Source organism: Mobula hypostoma, chromosome 5 (genome assembly GCF_963921235.1).
Source record: "Mobula hypostoma chromosome 5, sMobHyp1.1, whole genome shotgun sequence".
Lineage (NCBI taxonomy): Eukaryota > Metazoa > Chordata > Chondrichthyes > Myliobatiformes > Myliobatidae > Mobula > Mobula hypostoma.
The window spans coordinates 182,879,997-182,902,263 of NC_086101.1; the positions used below are offsets into that span (position 1 = coordinate 182,879,997).

Sequence of the window (22,267 nt, forward strand, 5' to 3'; positions counted from 1 at the left end):
GGAATTCATTGCCACAGACGACTGTGGAGGCCAATTAGAGATACAACACAGTAACTGGCCCTTCCAGCCTATTAAGCTCACACTGCCCAATTACTCCCATGTGACCAATTAACCTATTAAACCCTTGGAATGTGGGAGGAAATGAGCACCCGGAGGAAACCCACTTGGTCACAAGGAGAAAGTACAAACTCCTCACAGCAGCTGAACTGAACGCAGGTTGCTGGCGCTGTAATAGTGTTACGCTTACTGCTATGTTGCTGTGACACCCCAAAACTTAAGGTGGAGTTTGTTAGGTTCTTAGTAAGTGTGTCAAGGGTTATGGGGAGAAAGCAGGAGGATGGGGCTGAGGGGGAATATAAATCAGCTTGATTGGGTGGCAGAGCAGTCTTGATGGGCTGAATGGCCTAATTCTGCACCGACGTTGAGGAACTGTATGAGGAATGTCTGGCAGCTCTTGGGCTGTATTCCCTAGAGTTCAGGAGAATGAGGGGGGATCTCATAGAAACATTCCGAATGTTAAAAGGCCTGAACAGATTAGATATGGCAAAGTTATTTCCCATGGTAGGAGATTCTAGGACAAGAGGGCACGACTTCAGGATTTAAGGGTGACATTTTAGAACTGTGATGTGGAGAAATTACTTTAGTCAGGGCGTGGTAAATCTGTGGAATTTGTTGCCACGAGCAGCTGTGGAGGCCAGGTCATTGGGTGTATTTAAGGCAGAGATAGATAGGTTCTTGATTAGCCGGGGTATCAAAAGGTATGACGTGAAGGCAGGGGAGTGGGGATGACTGGAAGAATTGGATCAGCCCATGATTGAATGGCGGAGCAGACACGATGGGCCGAATGGCCCTCTTCTGCTTCTATATCTTATGGTCTTAAGTTTAATGATCTGAGAGAGCCACCACCTGAGCAACAATCTGTAGTGGCACATTCCTGATTTTGCTTCAAGGGTCACTACTTTGTAGCTATGCTGGGGTAGTGTATCAGCTTATGTAAGACTTTATAGATCACTGTTCAGTTCCTGCCACTGTGTGTAAGGAGTTGTATGGCCTCCCTGTGACTGAGTAGCTTCCCACTGGGGTGCTCCCATTTCCTCCCACATTCCAAAAACTTAGGGAACAGGGTTGGTGAGTTGTGGGCACGCTATGCTGGCATTGGAAGTGTTGCGACACTTGTGGGCTTCCCCTAGCACATCGTTGAGACAGACAACACCTGTAACTAACAAGAGAAAATCTGCAGATGCTGGAAATCCAAGCAACACACACAAAATGCTGGAGGAACTCAGCAGGCCAGGTAGCATCTATGGAAAAGAGTACAGACGATGCTTCAGGCTGAAACTCTTTGGCAGGACTGGAGAAAAAAGCTGAGAAGTAGATTTAGGGGGGGAGAGGGGGGGAGAGGGGGGAGAGGGGGGAGGGGGAGAGGGGGAGAGGGGGGAGGGGGAGAGGGGGGAGGGGGGAGAGGGGGGGGGAGGGGGGAGAGGGGGGGGAGGGGGGAGAGGGGGGAGGAGGGGGGGAGAGGGGGGGAGGAGGGGGGAGAGGGGGGGAGAGGGGGGAGGGGAGTGGGGAGGGAGGAGGGAGGGGAGGGGGAGGGGAGGGAGGAGGGAGGGGAGGGGGAGGGGAGGGGGAGGGGAGGGGGGAGAGGGGGGAGGGGAGGGGGGAGAGGGGGGAGAGGGGGGAGGGGAGGGGGGAGAGGGGGGAGGGGAGTGGGGAGGGGAGGGGGAGGGGGAGAGGGGGGAGGGGGAGGGGGGGAGGAGGGGGGGAGAGGGGGGAGGAGGGGGGGAGGAGGGGGGGAGGAGCGGGGAGGGGAACACCAGGTGATAGATGAAACCTGAAGAGCGATGGGTGAAGTAGAGAGCTGGGAAGTTGATTGGTGAAAGAGACAGAAGGACATGGAAGAAAGAAAAGGGGGGAGGAGCACCAGAGGGAGGTGATGGGCAGGCAAGGAGATAACATGAGAGGGGGAAAAATGGATGGGAAATGGTGAAAGGAGAGGGGGTGGGGGGCATTACTGGAAGTTTGAGAAATCGATGTTCATGCCATCAGGTTGGAGACTACCCAACCGAATATGAGATGTTGTTCCTCCAACCTAAGTGTGGCCTCATCACGTCAGTGGAGGAGGCCATGGATGGACATGTCAGAATGGGAATGGGAAGTGGAATTAAAATGGGTGGCCACTGGGAGATCCCGTTTTTTTGGTGGACGGAGCATAGGTGCTCAGTGAAGCAGTCTCCCAATCTATGTCGGGTCTCACTGATATACAGGAGGCCACACCGGCAGCACCGAACTCAGAATATAACCCCAACGGACTCACAGGTGAAGTGTTGCCTCACCTGGAAGGACTGTTTAGGGCCCTGAATGGTAGTGAGGGAGGAGGTGTAGGGGCAGGTGCAACACTTGTTCTGCTTGCAAGGGTAAGTGCCAGGAGGGAGATACATTTCACTGTATGTTTCGATGTACATGTGACAAATAAAGCTCATCTTTATCTCTGAACCGGTGAGGATGGAGTTCAATGCCTGGTGTTTGGGGTCCCCCATCAGCGAGCCTGCAGTTCGAAGCCTAGTCTTGGTGATCGTCGGGTCCTGGGGTCAATGCCAAAGTTCGAGCCCACAGGATCGATCAGCCAGAGCCTCAAGTCTGTGAATCTCTGCAAGTCTGCTGGCGATGTTGAAGGCCCAATGTCTGCGAGTCTGACTCCCTGACTCCGCTGGAGTCTGGAAGCTGAGCACCGCCCATCCTGGGGTGGGAGGTGTGTGTGTGTGTGCGCGGATGGGAGTGAGGAATGGGCTTAGTTTTGCTGTTGTTATTTGTTACATTTTGTTTTGTTGTGTTCTGTGCTGTTCTGCTGAACATTGTGGGCGTGCGATGTTGGCATTGGGATGTGTGGGGGCACTTACGGGCTGCCCCCAGCACACCCTCGCACTGAGCTGATCGTTAATACGAACAGCATATTTCATTGTATGCTTCAATGTACATGTGATAAACAAATCTGAATCCTGAATCTTGATTATTGAGTTTCCATGTCAGCACAGAGGGGGTCACTTATGTCCCACAGGTGCTGTGTCCTCCAGTATGTTTCAGATTTATGCATTGTAACTCTTGCAATAAAACAGATATGGAAAGCCCAGCCTTAAAGATGATACATCATCTGTTGCAGCATTTCTGGCAGCAGCTTTTACTCATCATTTTTCACACTTTATCTTTGGTAGGAGTTTTTGGCCGACATACCATTTTGTCTCTGAATAACATTCGAGGCTGCACAAGCCCACCATTGTTTTAATGCATTTGATAGAGACACGAAGGGTAGCTGAAGCAATTTTAATTACGTACACTGGCCAGTGTTTCTCCCCTGAGCATTTGCCATGAAGAAAAGTAGCACAAAGGCTTCCCTAGCCAATAGAGAAGTAGTTAATCTAGCAGAGTTGGAAATTGTAATCTAGCGAGGGAACTCCAAAGGGAGCAAAGTATCAAGACATCTGGAATGAAACAATAGATCTGAACACTGGTCTAAGGGAATAAAATGTAATTAAATGTTTGTACGTATTCCAGAAGGAGTAAAATCTAGCAGATTAATAAGAGATACTTGAACGTACAAAATGTTAATTCTTCCTCTGAGAATCAAAAACAGATAATCTCAAAGTGATTTTAAAATAGTAATGAAAAGAGAAATGGACTGGGACATTGAAGCAGATGTTGCTTTATGCTGTGTTTTGAACAAAGGAATTGGTGTAATTGCGTGAAACTTCTCCGGAAACAATTCCATAGTGTCATAGTGTCATAGAACACTACAACACGGGAACAGGACCTTCAGCCCATCTAGTCTGTTCCAAACTATTGATCTACCTGATTCCATCAAGCTGCACCTGGATCATATCCCTCCTATCCATGTACTTTTATTCTCTTAAATGTTGAAATCAACGCTGTATCACCACTTCTGCTGTCAGCTAGTTCCACACTCTCACCACCCACTGAGTGAAGAAGTTCCCCTTATGTTCCACTTAAACCTTTCACCCTTAATCCATGACCTCTCACTCTAGTCTCACCCATCCTCAGAGAAAAAACCTGCTTAAATTGACCCCTCATAATGTTGTACACCTCTATCAAATCTCCCTTCATTCTCTTGTGCTTTAGGGAATTAAGTTAAAGTCTGTCACGAGCCCTGTGGCTCATCAGGCTGGTGCTTGTGCCGGTTTCCGTGGCGTGAAGTGACTGAGAGTACGAGACTCCCCCTCGGATAGGACGCCAGTCTGTTGCGAGATTAACCCCCAGCGTTTTTGCCGTACCCATTCTCAGCTGGGTAGACTGGAGCATCGTGTGGTTAAGTGCCTTGCTCAAGGACACACACGCTGCCTTGGCCGAGGGTCGAACCCACAACCTTCAGATTGCTAGTCCAACGCCCTAACCACTTGGCCATGAGCCACACTAGGGAATTAAAGTCCTAACCTATTCACAATTTCCCTATAACTCAGGACCCCAAGCCATAATTGTAAATGGTTTCTAAACTCTGTCAATCTTATTTACATCTTTCCTGTAGATGGGTGACATAAGTGCACACAATACTCTAAATTAGGCCTCACCAACATCTTATATGGCTTCAATACAACATCCTATCTCCTGTACTCAATACTTATAAATATGAAGGCCAATTGCCAAACGCTTTCTTTACAGCCCTAACTACCTGTGATGCCTCTTCCAAGCAATTATGGATCTGTATTCCCAGATTCCTCCGTTCTACCACACTCTTCAGTGCCCTACTGTTCACCGTGTAAGTTCTACCCTGGCACCTCCCATTTGTCTGCATTAAATTCCATCTACCATTTTTCTGCCCATTTTTCAGCTGGTCCAGATCCTGCTGCAAGCTTTGATAGTCTTCCTCATCCCCAATTTGGTGTCATCAAGCAATAATCAAGTTTATTACATTATCGTCCAGATCGCTGATACAGATTACTTAACAACAAGGGGTACAGCTCTGATCCCTGTGACCCACCACTAGTCACAGGCTTCCAGTCAGAGAGGCAACTATCTACTACCTCTCTCTGGTTTCTCCCAAGGCAAAGCCAATGTCTAATCCAATTTTCTGCCTCATTCTGAAAGCCAAGCGACTGAACTTTCTTGATCAGCTTCTCATGCGGGACCTTGTCAAAGGTCTTGCTGAAGTTTATATAGACAATATCCATGGCCTTGCCCATCCACTGCCTTGCCCTCATCGGCTTCACTGGTAACTTCCCTGAAAAGCCCTATTAGTTTGGTTAGATGACAGCATGCTCAGATGCAGCAGTATCTCTGGGTCCAAACAAAGGTTTAATTGTTCATGCTTTATGTCCTTTTTATGATTACAAGATGCTGCTGGCTATTAAAAACATTGAGTACTGCAGATCGACCACGCTAGTGAGTTGCTCAATATTAGTGGAGCTGGGCTTGGTTGGCACCATGTTGCAACCTGCTTCATCCACCTGGGGCAGAAAGCATCAGAGGTGTTGCATGCAGGTGATGCACCGTCTAATGAATGGTGCAGCTGATAGTCTTGGACATTTTTGTTGTGATCGCAAGGCCCTGTTGGAGGCTAGTAATGTGGAGTACTGTGAGTCCAATTCCCTGGTTCCTTGGGAAGACTGACGGCAAGGGAGCTGTGTGGCCTCAGTTATTGTGCAGACCAGGCCCTTGCGCCCCAGGGTTGCCTGTGTCAGCCAACAGGGATGGAGACTCCAGAGCTGGGTGTGTGCCACTGGGTTCCATGCTGGGCTGGTGGCTGGCCCCTCCCATCAGTGCTGCCTTCTGGTGTTTACTGGGTGGAAGACAAGTTGGATTGCGTTCATCTGCGACTGTACTTGCAAGAGATGAGGAATTGCTGTGGGCTTGTTCCTGCAGAAACATGGCTCCAGAACAACATCTATGCACCATCCATCCACAGTCCAGGACACTCAAGGCCTTGGGCTATATTTTGTTTTATGTTATTATATGTGTTATATGTGCTGTGTGCTGTACATGACTGTTGGTACTGTGTTTTGCACTTTGGTCCCAGACAGGCTCTGTATCGTTTGGCTGTATTCATGTGCATCGTTGAATAACAATGAAACTTGAACTTGGTTAGACGTGACCTACCACACACAAAGCCGGGTTGCCTATCCCTTGTCAGTCCCAGTCTATTTAAAAACGCTATATATCCGGTTCCTCAGAATAGTTTCTAATAACTTACCCACTACTGAAGTCAGGCTGGCCTATAATTTCTGGACTTATTTCTAGGGCCTTTCTTAAACAACGGAACGACATTAGCTATCCTCCAGTCCTCCAGCACCTCACCCATAGCAAAGGACAGTTTAAATATCTGTGCTAGGAGCCTTTGCATTTTCATTCAAACCTCAGAATTTCCTACAAATTCACCTCTAATCAGCTTCCACTGTCTGAACTGTTGTGGTTCATTACTGAAGAAGTGCTACACTGCTAGTACAAATACAGTGGGCAGAATGGCCTCATGATGGACTATAATGTTTCTGTAATTCTATGATATAAATTCTGATATTGGTTTGTTGGTTTCTTTTTCTCTTTCCTTCTTTCTTTTCTTTCTCCTTTTTTTGTCCCTTCTCTCCCTTTTTGTTGCTCTTTCTCCTTCCCCTCTTTCATTTTCTTTCCTTTTCTCTTTCATTCTTTCACTTGCTCTCTTTTTATATTGTCTTTCTTTGTTTTCTGCTGGCTGCCATCCAACCTGAAGCACAAGATTACAGCCGCTTGCTGGCAACGGGCTCCCTTGTAAACACTGGAGAATTATCTCTTCTCATTTCAATATAATGAGATTGGGTGCTCAACAATATCTTTGTATCTATCAATGATGCTGAGGTGGAAGATCCAAAGTGTAAATACAACCTTCTACGCTCCAAAGAATAAAGACCCAACTTGTTCAACCTTTCTCTGTAACTTAGGAGATGAAACCCAGGCAACATTTTAGTAAACCTCTGTACTCTCTCAATTTTATTGACATCTTTCCTATAATTCGGTGACCAGAACTGCACACAATACTCCAAATTTGGCCTTACCAATGCCCTATACAATTTCAACATTACATCCCAACTCCTATACTCAATGCTCTGATTAATAAATGCCAGTATACCAAAAGCTTTCTTCACCACCCTATCCACATGAGATTCCACCTTCAGGGAACTATGCACCATTATTCCTAGATCCCACTGTTCTACAGCATTCTTCAATGCCCTACCATTTACCATGTAGTGTATGTCCTATTTTGATTAGTCCTACCAAAATGTAGCACCTCACATTTTTCAGCATTAAACTCCATCTGCCATCTTTCAGCCCACTCTTCTAACTGTCCTAATCTCTCTGCAAGCTTTGGAAACCTATCTCATCATCCACAACGCCACCTATCTTAGTATCATCTGCATATTTACTAATCCAATTTACCACCCCATCATCCAGATTATTAATATATATGACAAACAACATTGGACCCAGTACAGATCCCTGAGGCACACCGCTGCACACCGCCCTCCAGTCAAATTCATTTCTGACTTAAGGTGCTGTCAAGATCAACATTCATTTATTTATCAGTTGTACATGAAAACATGGGTGGTGGAGGGGAGTTACGTCACTACCAAAGGAGGTGTAAGGCACACCATTCCTCCGCTAGCTTGCAGGTCGCCCTTGAGCAAGCACCTACTTAGCCCCTTCTCCGATCAGGGTCATGGGAAACCATGGGAGCAGGTGGTGGATGGTCGTATGAGTAGCTGGTGCATATCACAAACCCTGGTTATGTGACCACTGACGACCGGCAGTCAATCTCTGGAGAGTATTCTTAATGGTTGGGGTCACACGTCTTGTAAAGACACTGCCCAGAAGAAGGCAAAGGCAATCCACTTCTGTAGAACAATTTGCCAAGGACAATCATGGTCACGGAAAGACTGATCGATCATGTCCTACGACACAGTACATAATGAATGAACCTATGTTAATGGAAACACGATGGTTGACAAGTCCTTGGTAGGCCGTAGGGCCTTTTTTGTTCTGTATGGAACATAGAGAATATAATTATACAGAACATGACCAGGTCCTTCAGTACACAATTTTGTAAGAACTAATCAAACTAGTAATTAAATGTAAAGTAATTCCTTTTGCCTACCTGGGGTTCATGGGCCCCTTGCTTAATGGTATTGGTCCATGGTATAAAGAAGGTAGGGGACCCCTGGTTTAATTTATTTTGGCTGTTAATGCAAATGACACATTTCACTGTATAATTCAACATACGTGTGATAAATAAATGAATCCGAATCTGAATTAGTCACTGTAAATTGCTCTGGGGGGAATAAACTGGGTTTAGTGTAAATTGGTACTTGATGGTTGGGTTGGATTTAATGGGTCAAAGGGTGAGTTTACATGCTCTGTGACTCAATGTTGATATCGTTTCAGGCATCTGAGTATTTTTTAATTGTATCATTAGTATCTGTCAGTTGAAACATTTGCTTGCTGGAATCTGCCAGCAGAGGGTGCCACACTGATATAAACTAAAAATGTGCTGTAGTACAGTCGACTCCACCAGGAGTTAAGGGCACAAGGCAAGGCAAGTACAGTCGAATTGCTGCAGGTGGCAGCACAGAGCAATAAAAGGCGAGCATTTTGTGTGTGTTATGAACTACATCACAGTCGCTTTTCTTAGTCTATATAGTTAAGTGGTTTTACAGGCAAGGTTCACCAAAGCAAAGATTTATGTCTTTGCATGTATGTGTGTGTGTGTGGTTGTAGTTAATGTAACGCTTTATAGAGCCAATGATCAGGGTTCAATTCCTGCCGCTGTCTGTAAAGAGATTGTGTGGTCTCACCGTGACCTCGTGGGTTTCCTACAGTGCTCCAGTTTCCTCCCATGTTGCGACAAAGACATATGGGTTAGCAAATCACAAACACGAGAAGATCTGCAGGTGCTGGAAATTTTGTGTCTGTTGCTCAGGTTAGTAAGTTATGGGTTGTGGGCATGCCAAGTTGGCGCTAGAAGCGTGGAGACACTTGCAGGCTTCTCCCAGCACAATCTTTGGACTATGTTGGTGGTTGATGAAAAATGACCAGGTTTCACTGTATGTTTCAATGTAACATGTGACAAATAAAGCTAATCTTGTGTGTGTAAGTCATAGAGAAGTACAGCACAGAAACAGGCCCTTCAGCCCATCTAGTCCATGCTGAAATCATTTAAACTGCCTATTCTCATCAACATGCACTGGGGCCAATGCTCTCTGTACCCCTACTATCCATGTATAGTCATAGTCATAGTCATACTTTATTGATCTCGGGGGAAATTGGTTTTCGTTACAGTTGCACCATAGATAATAAATAGTAATAGAACCATAAATAGTTAAATAGTAATATGTAAATTATGCCAGTAATTTATGATTCTATCTATCCAAACTTAGCATAAACATTGAAATTGAAAATGAACTTGCATGCGCCACTTGTGCTGGCAGCTTGTTCCACACTCTTATGATTCTCTGAGTGAAGAAGTTTCCCCTCATGTAAACTTTTCACCTTTAACCCTTAACCCATGACCTCTGGTTGTAGTCCCACCCTATGCATGTATATATGTATATATTATATGTACGTATCTATGTATGTGTGAGAGACTGTTTGTGAGTGAATGTATTCATTAGTGTGTGTATGAATGTGTGTGTGAGTGTGTGAATGTGTGTTAGGAGAGTTTGTGCGAATGTGTCTGTGTGGGAATGTGAGAATGTGCGTGAGTGTGTGTGTGTGAATGTATGTAATTTTGTGTGTGTCTATGTATGTATCTGTATGATGTGTCTGTGTGTATGTATGTGTGTCTGAGTTTCAAGGTAAAAGATGTTCTCAAACCTCCTGGGACTCCCTGCCTGATGGAGAATTCGTATCCAAGATGACCTGGAGGGCCTTAGGCCCAACACCGACAGTGAAAACAGTGCACCACACTACCTACCTGCCCTCCCTTCCCTGGTCCCAGCTATGTCTGTGTATCCACACTAGCCTCATCTGCCATCTCAGAATAAGAGAACAGGATAGTTCCTGGAAGCAAGTGCCTATAGTGCTTCATCTCTGATTTTTTTTTAATAACAATGCACAGAATGTTGGGGCTAGCTGTGTTGGCACTATGGTTAGCATGGACTTGTTGGGCCAAAGGGCTTGAATCTGTACTAAGGTGCAGCAAAAAGCTTGCCTTGCATATAGTTCATACAGATCAGTTCAGTACAGAGTGCATTCAGGCAGCACATGGTAAAGCAATAACAGAATGCAGAATAAAGTGCAGCAGCTATGGAGAGTGCAGTGTAGGTAGAGAATAAGGTTCAAGATCATAACGAGATCAAGAGTCCATCTTATTGTACTAGTCTTATTGAAAGCAGAATGGAAGCTGTCCTTAAGCCTAGTGGTACATGCTTTCAGGCTTTTGTGTGGGATGGGTGGGGCCTCTCCCACCACTAACCTCCATTCCTCTGTGACTCTGGTAGTAACGTTTTTAACTCCTGAATGATTTGTACTGCTCGGAAATGCTCAGTGACACGTATAGTTCAAATGAACAGTGATCTTGGAGCTGTGGACAAATGCTTCACCCATGGGAAAGTGATCATGATGGTGAGCTTGCTAAGTGGACGGGGTTAGTGGTGGGAAAGGAAGATACAGAACAAAGACCTCACCCACCCCAGACATTGTCTCTGCTCCCCTCTCCCACTGGGCAGTAGATACAAAAGTCTGAAAGCACGTACCACCAGGATCAAGAACAGCTTCCATCCTGCTGCCATAAGACCATTGAATGGTTCCCTAGTACAATAAAGTAGACTATTGACCTTGCAATCTAGCTCATTATCATCGTCAACCTTATTGTCTACCTGCACTGCACTGCCTCTGTAGCTGCTACACTTTATTCTGCAATCCGTTATTGTTTTACCTTGTTCTACCTCAATGCACTGTGCAACAAATTGATTGCTATGAACAGCATGCAAGACAAGTTTTTCACTGTACCACAGTACGTGACAATAATAAACCAATTCCAATTCCGACCATATATCTGTTGCACAAATATAATTGCCTGCAGACATCCTTGATGGTGCTATTACCTTCCTGTGAAGGTGGATTGAACGGAAGCAATTGACGAGCCTGTGAGGAACTGAACTATGTTTACCATCTCTGTAGATCAGAGCTCATTTCATATTAGGCTGAGATGCAACCTATCCAGATACTTTCTCCAGCGCATCTGCGTTTGACAGGAAATTAATCTGAAGCTGCAGATGGCAAAGATAGTCTTGTAGGGCACCTGAAAGCTGTTGAGTGGGTTGGATAAGACTCTCTGTTAATTGCATCTGACAGAGTTAACATCACACAGGTCAAACTAGACTTCCAAATGTGAGAAGAAAAAACCATGATCTGCCATATCAGAACCACCCCTGTGAGACGAGAAGGTTATAGTATAAAGGAAGGACGCTCTCAAGTTCCCGGGTGTCAACATCTCTGAGGATCTATCCTGGGCCCAACATATTGATGCAGTTACAAAGAAGGCACAACAGCCGCTGTATTTCATTAGGAGTTTGAGGAGATCTGAATGTCACCAAAGACACTTGCAAATTTCTACAGATGGAGAGCATTCTAACTGGCTGCATTACTGCCTGGTATGGAGGGGCCACTGCACAGGATTGAATTAAGCTGCAGAAGGTTATAAACTCTGTCAGCTCCGTCAGGGGCACCAGCCTTCGCAGCATCTAGGACATCCTCAGGGAGTGATGCCTGGAAAAGGTGGCATCCATCATTAAGGACGCCCATTACCCAGGACATGCCCCCTTCTCGTCAGGGAGGAGGTACAGGAGCCTGAAGGCACACACTCATCCATTCAGGAATATCTTCTTGCCTCTGCCACCAGATTTCTGAATGGACATTAAACCCATGAATACTACCTCACTACTTTTTTTACTCACTTTGTTCCAATTTTATTAAACTTTTTAAACTATATGTATACTTCTTACTGTAACTTCCAGATTTTATTATTATGCATTGTAATGTACTGTTACCGCGTAACAACAAATTCCATGATACATGCCGGTGATATTAAACCTGATTCTGATTCTGAAACAGCTGCACTGAAAAGTCTTTCAAGAGCACATCTGAGCCGACCACTGGAGTGTGCTTGTATCGGAATGCGTGTGTGCATTACAGCTAGTTCTGAGGGTAGAGCTTCTCATGGAAGGTTACCTTGTGCCCCGCAGTGATAATGGGCTGAATGACAGGCTGGAATGGAACAATGGCTACTCAGTTTGCTGGACACTAGCATTTTGATGGCAGAGTGAACAGTGAAGAGGTTTATCTAAGATTACATCAGGGTCTAGATAGAGTTATACAGCACTAAATCATCAAGACAGGCCCTTCGGCCCAGCTAGTCCGTGTTGAACCATTACTCAACCTAGTCCCATAGCCATATACCCCTCCACACTCTCATATCCACTACCCCTCTTATCCAAACTTCTCTTAAATGTTTCAGTCGTATCTTCATCCACCCCTTCTGTCAGCAGCTCTTGAACCACCCTCTGAGAGAAGAAGTTCCCCTTCAGGTTCTCCTTGAGTATTTGACCTTTCATCTGTAGCCTACGACCTCTAATTCTAGTCTCATCCAACCTCAGTGGAAAAAGCCTGCTTGCATTTACCCTTCATAATTTTGTATAGATGTTAAGAGCATAAGACATAGGAAAAGAATTAGGCCATTTGGCCCATTGGGTCTGTTCTGCTATTCTACCATGGCTGATTTATTGTCTCCCCTCGACCCCATTCTCCTACTTTCTCCATGTAACCTTTAATGCCCTAACTAATCAAGAACGTATCAACCACTGCCTTAAATATACCCAATGACTTGGCCTCCATGGCCATCTGTGGCAATGAATTTCACAGATTCACTACCCTCTGTCGAAAGAAATTCCTGTTCACCTCTGTCTTAAAGGGACGTCCTTCTATTTTGAGGCTGTGCTCTCTGATCCTCGACTCGCCCACTATAGGAAACATCCTCTCCATATCTACTCTATCCAGGCCTTTAAATATTCGATAGGTTTCAGTGATATGCATCTCTCATTTTTCTAAACTTCAGCGAGTACAGGCCTAGTGCCATCAAATACTCCTCACACATTAACCCTTTCATTCCCAAGATAATTCGTGTGAACCTTCTCTGGTCCCACTCCAATGCCAGATAAGGACCCAAAACTATACACCACATTCCAACTACAGTATGACCAATGCTTTATAAAGCCTTGGCATTACATCGTTGCTACATCCTTCTATTAAATCTCCGCTCATTCTCCTACGGTCCATGAAATAAATTCCTAACCCATTCAAACTTTCTCTATATCTCGGATCAACCGAGAAGGTAAGCCAAGGAATACCAGATAGAATTTAACTCAGACAAATGCAAAGCATTGTCTTTTGGGAAGTTAAACCAGAGCAGAACACACACAATAAATGGCAGGGCCCCAGGGAGTGTTGTAGGACAGAGAGAAATAGGAAAGCATGCACGTAGTTCTTTGGAAGTGTAGACAGGGTGATTTGTTTAACATCATCATCAGTGAGTACATGAGTTGAGATGTCACGTTACTTCTTTACAAGACGTTGTTGAGACCATACTCGGAGTATTGTGTGTAGTTCTGGACATCTAGCTATAGGAAGGATGTTAATAAGCTGGAAAGGGCACAGAAAAGTTTCACAAGGTTGTTACTAGGGCTGGAAGGCTTGAGTTATGAGGAGAGACACTGGATAAGTTAGAGATATTTCTTTTCCCCTGGAGCGCAGGAGACTAGAGTTTTATAAAATCTTGAGGGACAAAGATAAGGTGAATGGTCACAGTCTTTTTATCTAGTCAAAAACAGGAGGGCATAGGTTTGAGTGACAGGGGAAAGATTTAAAAGGAAGATAAGAGGCAAGTTTTTCATACGGGGTGCGGGGGAATTTGGATATATGGAAGCAGTATAGTTGCGTACAATTTACAATGGTTAAGAGGTATTTGGACAATAATTGGATAGAAAAGGTTTGGAGCAGGAGTTCCCAACCTGGGGTCCATGGACCCTTTGTTTAATGCTGTTGGTTCATCGCATAAAAAAAGGTTTGGAACCCCTGGTTTAGAGGGATCTGGGCCAAATGCCGGTAAACAGGACTAGTTCAGATAGGCAAAATGGTCGGCATGGGCAAGTTGAATCCAAGGGCTGGTTTCCAGGCTGTATAACTCTATGACTTCAACACTGATTTACACTTTACTCAGTTGGTCTGACTGATGGGCAGAATCTCCTGCTGAGGGTAAAAGAGTTGGTAAGAAGAGTGTCGATGGGTGAGTGGTGTGTGCGAGATGGTGTTGAAGAGACCACAAGAATCTAAAGAATGGTCTTTATCCTCACTGTAGTTCTCTCATCGCAGATGATGCCTGACTTGCTGAGTGTTTTCCAGTGTCTTGTGTACGTTGTTTTAATTTAAGAGTCATACTCATGGCTTCAAAAATCCTTGGCAGGGCACAGTTACAACTGGGTGTGGGAATTCAAAAGAAGTTTGATTGAAAGATCAGGTCAGGCAGCATTCCAAACTATTGGGCAGGCCAGATAAAGGATGTGGAAATTTACTTTGAACTTTGAAATTTGAAATGAAGGAGCTACATACACACAATGCTGGAGGAGCTCAGCAAGTCAGGCAGCAGCAATGGAGAGGGATAAACAGTTGACATTTTGGGTCTAGACCCTTCATCAGGACTGAAAAGGAAGGGGGCAGAACCCAGAATAAGATGGTGGGGTGAGGTGAAGGAATTCAAGCTGACAGATGATAGGTGAAACCAGCTGAGGGGGATGCAGGGGGATGCAGGGGTATGTAGGGGAGGGAGGATGAAGCAAGAAGCTGAGAGCTGACAGGTGAAGAGGACTGAAAATGAAGAAAGATTGATAGGAGAGAATAATGGACTATTATGGGAGAAAGGGAAAGGTAAAGGATACCAAATGGAGACAGTGGGCAGGTGAGAAGAAAAGAAGGAGTAAGAGGAGAACCAGAATGGCAAATGGAGAAAGAGAGAAGGGGTGGGGGGAAGTAAAGAGGTTCCTCAGATGGATTGGAAAATGCCAGGAGGATCACATAAAAGCTACCAAGGGTCAGCCTATGATTTATCAGGCCCTGGAGTTTGATGAGGAAGGAGTCAGACTGTAGATGTTTGTACTTCTTAATCAGAATCAGAATTAGGTTTATTATCAGTGACATACTGTACATCATGAAATTCCTTGTTTTGTGGTAGCAGCACAGTGCAAGACAAAAATTTCTAAAACGATGGGAGTGGGCAGCTTATATGGTTCAGCATGGACTAGATGGGCCAAAGGGCCTGTTTCTGTGCTGAACTTTTCTATAAGTTACAAAATAAATAAAATGTGCAAAAATCAAATAAAAATGTAGCTGATGGGTTCATGGACCACTCAGAAATCTGATGGTGGAGGGGAAGAAGCGGTCCTTAAAACAGCTTCTTAGAAGAGAGCATGATCCAGAAGCTTAAGGTGAGAGGCAAAAGAGATCGTGAGGTAATATTTACCCAGCAAGTGGTTGATATCTGGAATGTGCTGATGTTGATTGCCCAGAGCTGGAGGGAGAGGAGGTATGAAGCTCTTGAGGATGTAATTCGACAGAACTGTAGTTGGAAAACAAGGTTCATTCTCAGCTGCTACATGCCCCTGTCACCTTGAAAAGAGCTGCCAACCTTCGTTCCTATTTTAAGAGCAGAGTGGAAACCTAATTTGGTCTCTAGTTATCAAATCATTGACTGGTGGACTATCTTACTCGAGACCTGGCCTTATTTCAAGGCTTACTGATATCAATGTTCTTCCTGAGATAAATAAACTTCAAACCACCAGAGAGTTTCCCCTGACCTCCTGTGATTTGATTCACAGTTATCAGTGTCAGCCTTAATTCACTAGCAGGCCTCTTGCCTCTCACTCAGGGAGTCTGTGAGCCCCAGCAATGATTCAAAGGTTCGGATGTTAAATCGAAGCTGTCAAGTCAATAAGGGGCTGTTGTGAGTCCCTTTGGTGGATGTAATCTCTTCTAAGGTACCTATTTGAAGCAGATTGTGGGTAGCAATTCCTTCATCCTGAACCAAACTAAACAAATTGTTCAATTCATTGGCACTTGTTCAACCTTGCTGAATAAAACTAGTTACTGGTATTCTGCACTGTGTTACAACACAGGTAAACCAGCCTCCCCTCCACTGACTCTTTCCCACTACCTTGAGAAAGCAGCCAAGGACTCCTCCATACTGGATATTTTCCCTTTTCCCCTCTCCCATCAGCAATCCATAGAAAAACTTGTAAGCATGTTCAGCCAGGCCCAAAGGCAGCTACTGTCTCGCTATTATACGGCTCTTGAATGGACCTATTTAACGACAAAGGCAAACTCTTGATCCCTCAATTTACCTCTTTATGGCCCTTTCGCACCACTGTGCACTGTGCACTGTGCACTGTGCACTGTGACCATAAAAATATATCCCACGTTCTGTTGCAACATGCACAAGACGCTGGAAGAGCTCAGCAGGTCAGGCAGCATCTACAGAAAACAGCTTCGGGCCGAGACTCTTCACAGGACTGTCACATTCTATTATTGCTTTTCCCTTATACTACCTCAATGAATTGATGTTTTGAAACGATCTGAGTGGTTGGCACGCAAAACAAGGCTTTTCTCTGTATCTCGGTTCAGGTGACAACAATAAACCAGCAACCAGTTACCAATGGATATACCTTAAACTCCACGCTAAATTTTTTTCCCACATGCAAGTTTGCTTTCGACAGCGTTTGGATATGGCCCAAATGCAGTGAGAGAGTCACTGAAGCAGGTAAACATTTCACTGACTTCAATGAGAACTGCTGCAAGATTTAAAGAAAAAGAAAAACAATAAGACCTAGGCCAATAGGGCCGTTAACTAAAACTCTCAGACCGAAAGTTAAATGCCAACACTGCGGCTGGAAGCAATAACTAGATATTAAATGAATTCCACTCCTTTACGGTGTCTCTTTCCCAGACAGGGATGAGGGCAAGCAGGGAGCATAAACATTGCCGTGCTTTTGGTCAAGTCCTAACAAGACTAGATAAAAAAGACGAGGGTTAAATACCATCATAGTGAAACAGTAATGTGCTGGAAACGGAATCCGTTCTGCAGGCTGTCTCCACGGGTGCATGAACCCTGCAATAGAGTCTGTGGTTATGACAACTTTATGTTGAACATTTGCCATAATACATAACAAAAAAGACTTGTGGTTGAATGTAAGCCTGTAGGAAGGAAGTGGTTGTGCTGGAGAGAGTGCAGAGGATATTCACCAGGATGTTGCCTGCACTGGGGGTCACTAGCTATGGGGACTGGTTGGGTTTTACCTGGACTGAAGGAGGCTAACAGAAGACAGATTATCAAAATCTTTCTCCCATGGTAGGGCTGTGAAAAAGCAAGAGCGAAGAGGTTTAAGCTGAGAGGCAGAGGAGATTGTGGGATAATTTTTTTTTACACACAGGGTGTGGTTGATATCTGGAACGTGCTGCCAGAGGGGATGGTAAATCAGATGCAGTTATTGTAGAACAAAGAACAGTACCACACAGTACAGGCCACAATATTGAACTGCCTTTTAAACTACTCTAAAATTAATCTAGTTCTTCCCTACCATATCGCCCCTCATTTTCATTTAATTCATGTGCCTATATAACAGTCTCATATAAATGCCCGTAATGTACCCCTGGCAGCACATTCTACAAACCTACACACCCTCTGTGTAAAAAACCTGTTCCCCACCCCTCCCCCACTGTATACTTTCCTCCAATCACTTTAAAATTATGCCGTCTCATATTAGCCATTTCAGCCTTGGGAGAAAGTCTCCGACTGTCCACTCAATCCATGCCTCTTATCATCTTGTACACCTATGTTTAAGAGATATTCAGACAGACACTTAAATAGGTAAGGTGTAGAAGGATACAGTTCTAATAACATTTTAAGGAAATTTGGAGGAGTATATGGATAGGAGGCACCCAGAGGGACAAGGGCAAATGGGACTAGCTTTGTGGGCACCATGGTTGGCATGTTTGAGTTGGGTCTGTTTCCATGCTGTATTACTCTATGACTTTAATGTTCATTCATTTTGTGCCATGTTATATGACATAGGCAATCATGGTCTTTCCATGAACATGATTGTTCTTGGCAAATTTTTCTACAGAAGTGGTTTGCCATTGCCTTCCTCTGGGCAGTGCTTTACAATATGGGTGACCCCAGCCATTATCAATACTCCTCAGAGATTGTCTGCCTGGCGTCAGAGGTGGTATGACCAGGACTGGTGATATGCACCAGTTGCTCATATGGCCATCCACCACCTGCTCCTGTGGCTTCACGCAGCCTTGATCGGGTGCTAAGCAAGTGCTACACCTTGCCCAAGGGTGACCTGAAGGCTAGTGGAGGGAAGGAGCGCCTTACACCTGCTTTTGTAGAGACAAATCTCCACCCCGCCACTCACATGACTCTAATGTAGATGGTAAAATAGAGTGACATGGGAATGTTGGGCTGAAGGTAAGTCAATGATGTGTTGTCGGAGATAAGTCACTCACTTTGTACACAGCAGGGTCAAACAGTAATATGATTGCAGTCACAGAGTTATATAACACAGGAACAAGCTATTCTGCCCTAAGTTTCCACATTAGCCATCTAGTAACATCCATGTTGGTCCCACTTACAAGCACTTGGTCTGTAGCCCACTATACCTTGCCCAGATATAAATAACAGGAGATACAGATTGATCAGGGTGATAGGAAAAGCTCCCCTGTTCTTCTTTATAAAGAAGTACAGTCGACGTTTTGGGCCGAGACCCTTCATCAGGACTAACTGAAAGAAAAGATAGTAAGAGATTTGAAAGTGGGGCCCACTTTCAAATCTCTTACTATCTCTTCTTTCAGTTAGTCCTGACGAAGGGTCTCGGCCCAAAACGTCGACTGTACTTTTTCCTATGGATGCTGCCTGGCCTGATGCGTTCCACCAGCGTTTTGTGTGTGTTGCTTGAACTTTCAGCATCTGCAGGTTTCCTCGTGTTTGCCTGTTCTTCTTTGAAGTGTTGCCAAGTGATGTTGACAATCATCCAATGAGATCTCAGCAGGAAGCAACAGAGAGACATTCTGTAATGATCAATAAACCAATTATTTGAAATCAAATGTCCCTGCCTGCTATCTCAGGGCTGGGTGTGTCTGCACCCATGCTAACCCCCACCCTGGCACTCCTCTGCCACCTGTTCCACACCTCATTTCTTTAGCCAGAGGGTGGTGAATATGTGAAACTTATTGCCATAGATGGCTGTGGAGGCTAAGACAGTTTCTTGATTATTAAGTGGAGAAGTGGAGAATAGAGTTCAAAAGGACAATAATTCAGCCATGATGCAATGGTGGAACAGGCGCAATGGGCTGAATGGCCTAATTCTATTCCTAAGTCTTATGGTCTTCAGGGACATGCTCTCTTCTTGGTACTACCATCAGAGATGAAGTACAAGAATCTGAGGACCCAATTTCTCCTCTTTTTCCCCTCTGCCATCAGATTTCTGAATGGTTCATGAAACCCGTATTTCTGAATGGTTCATGAAACCCGTATACATTATCTTGTCGTTCCTTTTTTTATGCACTATTTATTTACTTTGTAATTTATAGTAATTTTTATGCCTTTGCACTGTACTGCTGCAGCAAGACAACAAATTTCATCTCAATAAATCAGTGACAATAAATTTGATTCTGAATCAGAATGAGAGCTTCTGAGTACCTGTTGCCGTTCAAATCGTGTACAATTTTGGTCCTCCTGTTGCAGGGAAGATATCACTAACTGGAAAAAGTGCCGAGATTTACCACAATGCTGCCAGGACATGAGGGCATCAGTTACTGGGAGAGGTTTGGCAGAGTAGGACTTTATCTCCTGGAACACACAGTAGAAGGCTGAGAGATGAACTCATCGAGATGTGTAAAATCATGAGGGGCCAGAAAGGGTGAACACCAGGGAAGGGGAACTAAAAACCAGAGTGCATGGGTTAAGGAGAGAAGTGACAGATTTAAAAGGGACCCGACGGGCAACACCTTCATGCAGAGAGTGATGTGCATATGGAATGAGCTGCCAGAGAAAGTGGTTACAACATTTGAAAGACACTTGGATCAGTAGTATAATTGCAAACAAGAGAAAATCTGCAGATGCTCGAAATCCAAGCAGCACACACAAAATGCTGGAGGAACTCAGCAGGGCAGGCTGCATCTTTGGAAAAGAGTAAACAGTCAACATTTTGGGCCGAGACCCTTCATCAGAACTGGAGAAAAAAAACGTAGTGTATGGATGGGAGAGGTTTAGAGAGATATGGGTCAAATGGGACTACCTTGGAGGGCACCATGAACAGTATTCTCAGTATTCTCTGTATTAATCACCGAGCCTTAAAACCTGTGCCTCTGAATCTCCCCCTGCGACTGGATCTTTGACTTCTGCACTGGGAGACCACCAGAGAGCGCGGATCAGGAATAACATCTCCACGTCGCTGACAACCAGCACAGTTGCACTTAGCCAACTGCTCTACTCTCTCTACACTCATGGATGCATGCTTCAGCACTTGTCAAATGTCATCGATACATTCACTGATAAGACCATGATAGAATCACAGATGCTGTCAAGAGGGAGTACAGGAGTGAGATAGACCAGCTGCTTGAGTGGTATCACGACAACCTAGCGTCAACAAGGGAATTGATTGCGGACTTCAGAAAGGGCAGTCGGGATAACGCTCACTGGTCCTCAGTGAGAGGCCAGTGCTGGAAAGGCCGATCAGCCTCAAAGTTCCTGAGTTTCAACATCCTGCAAGATCTGTTCTGGGGCCAGCACATTGACACAATCACAAAGAAGGCACGCCAGCAGCTACCACCTCATTATTCCCTTTTTTGCACTACTTATTATTTTTGCAATTTATTGTGATTTCATGCTTTTACACTGTAGTGCTGCTGCAAAACAACAAATTTCATGTCACAGGGAGGCAGAGTAGTGTAGTGGCTGGCACAATTCTTTATAGAACCAGCGACCTCAGTTCCGGTCCTGCTATTGTCTGTAAGGAGTTTGTACCTTCTCCCTGAGACCATTTAGGTTTCTTCTGAGTGCTGCGGTTTACTACCGCAGTCCAAAGATGTACCAGTTAGTAGGTTAATTGGTTATTGTAAATTGTCCCATGATTAGGCTAGAGTTAAATCAGGGGTTACTGGTCGTCATGGTGTCAAAGGGCTGGAAGAGTCTATTTCATGCTGTGTCACAATGAGTAAATAAATAGACGCTAAAACATTAGATAATGATAATAAATCGGATTCTGAACTCTGACGGATTGAATTCTACATTGTTCTATGGCTCTCTGACTGTGATTCTAGGCTGAGGGTCGTTAGGGAGGGTTAGTTAGTACCAGTCTTGCAAATGACGTCCATGCCCAGCTCCTGTGTGAGATAAGCTACGGAACTGTTTCTGCACACCCACAGCCTGTTTGCTTTTACTCACTTCTCCCCAGGCAGCGGACGGGGGCTCCACCGGTGGGTAGTACTTTGGGAGGTCCCAGGCCACTTCTGTCATGAACCACTTGAAGTCCTTGCACTTGAGGTGTTTCCGCAGGACCTTCTGAGCCGTGATGTCGCCGGTGGAGAGGTGCCGGTATTCGGGCCGCCGGTGGTAGATGTACTCCGCATACTCGTCCATCCACGTCTCCGCCACTCGCTTCAGGTTCTACGGAAAGGGTTAAAAGTCCAGTTACCGCCCAAGCATTCTCATTTTTGAACAGGCGTATCAGTGAAAATGTTCCCCATCGGCAACATCGCAAAATCATCGGGTTACATCTGAACTCGAGAGGGACCTGGCCTTGAGGGCGGGTTTGCTAGGTGTTTTGGGGAGGTTTAAAACTAGGCTGGCAGGGAGATGGGAACCAAGGATCAACGATATTCGCCAATATACATTCATGCGTTTTAAGGATTCGCTGTGATGTTTTGGTGTGACACGTAACCAGAAACAATATTCAACAACTATAAAGAATAAGTAATTATACAAAAATAAAGTTAAAAGTACGAATATGGAATAAAATGTGCATAAAAAAATCATCATTATGTGCCGTGTTGTATGGCGTGGATGATCATGGTCCCATGACCATGATTGTTCTTAGCAAATTTCTCTGCAGAAGTGGTTTGCCGTTTCCTTTTGCTGGGCAGCGTCTTTACAAGATGGGTGGCCTCCAGCCATTATTAATACTTTTCAGAG

General features: G+C 44.9%; 1 protein-coding gene across 4 annotated transcripts in view; it reads right to left on the reverse strand.

Moving 5' to 3' along the window:
- The window catches only part of galntl6 (polypeptide N-acetylgalactosaminyltransferase like 6), a 1,306,113-nt gene that overhangs the window by 103,829 nt on the left and 1,180,017 nt on the right, over positions 1-22,267 (reverse strand). For all 4 annotated transcript variants that reach the window (XM_063047724.1, XM_063047723.1, XM_063047720.1 and 1 more), the window contains exon 10: positions 21,521-21,742. In XM_063047724.1, coding sequence (XP_062903794.1) covers positions 21,521-21,742 — 222 coding nt within the window. The remainder of the gene's footprint in view (positions 1-21,520; positions 21,743-22,267) is intronic.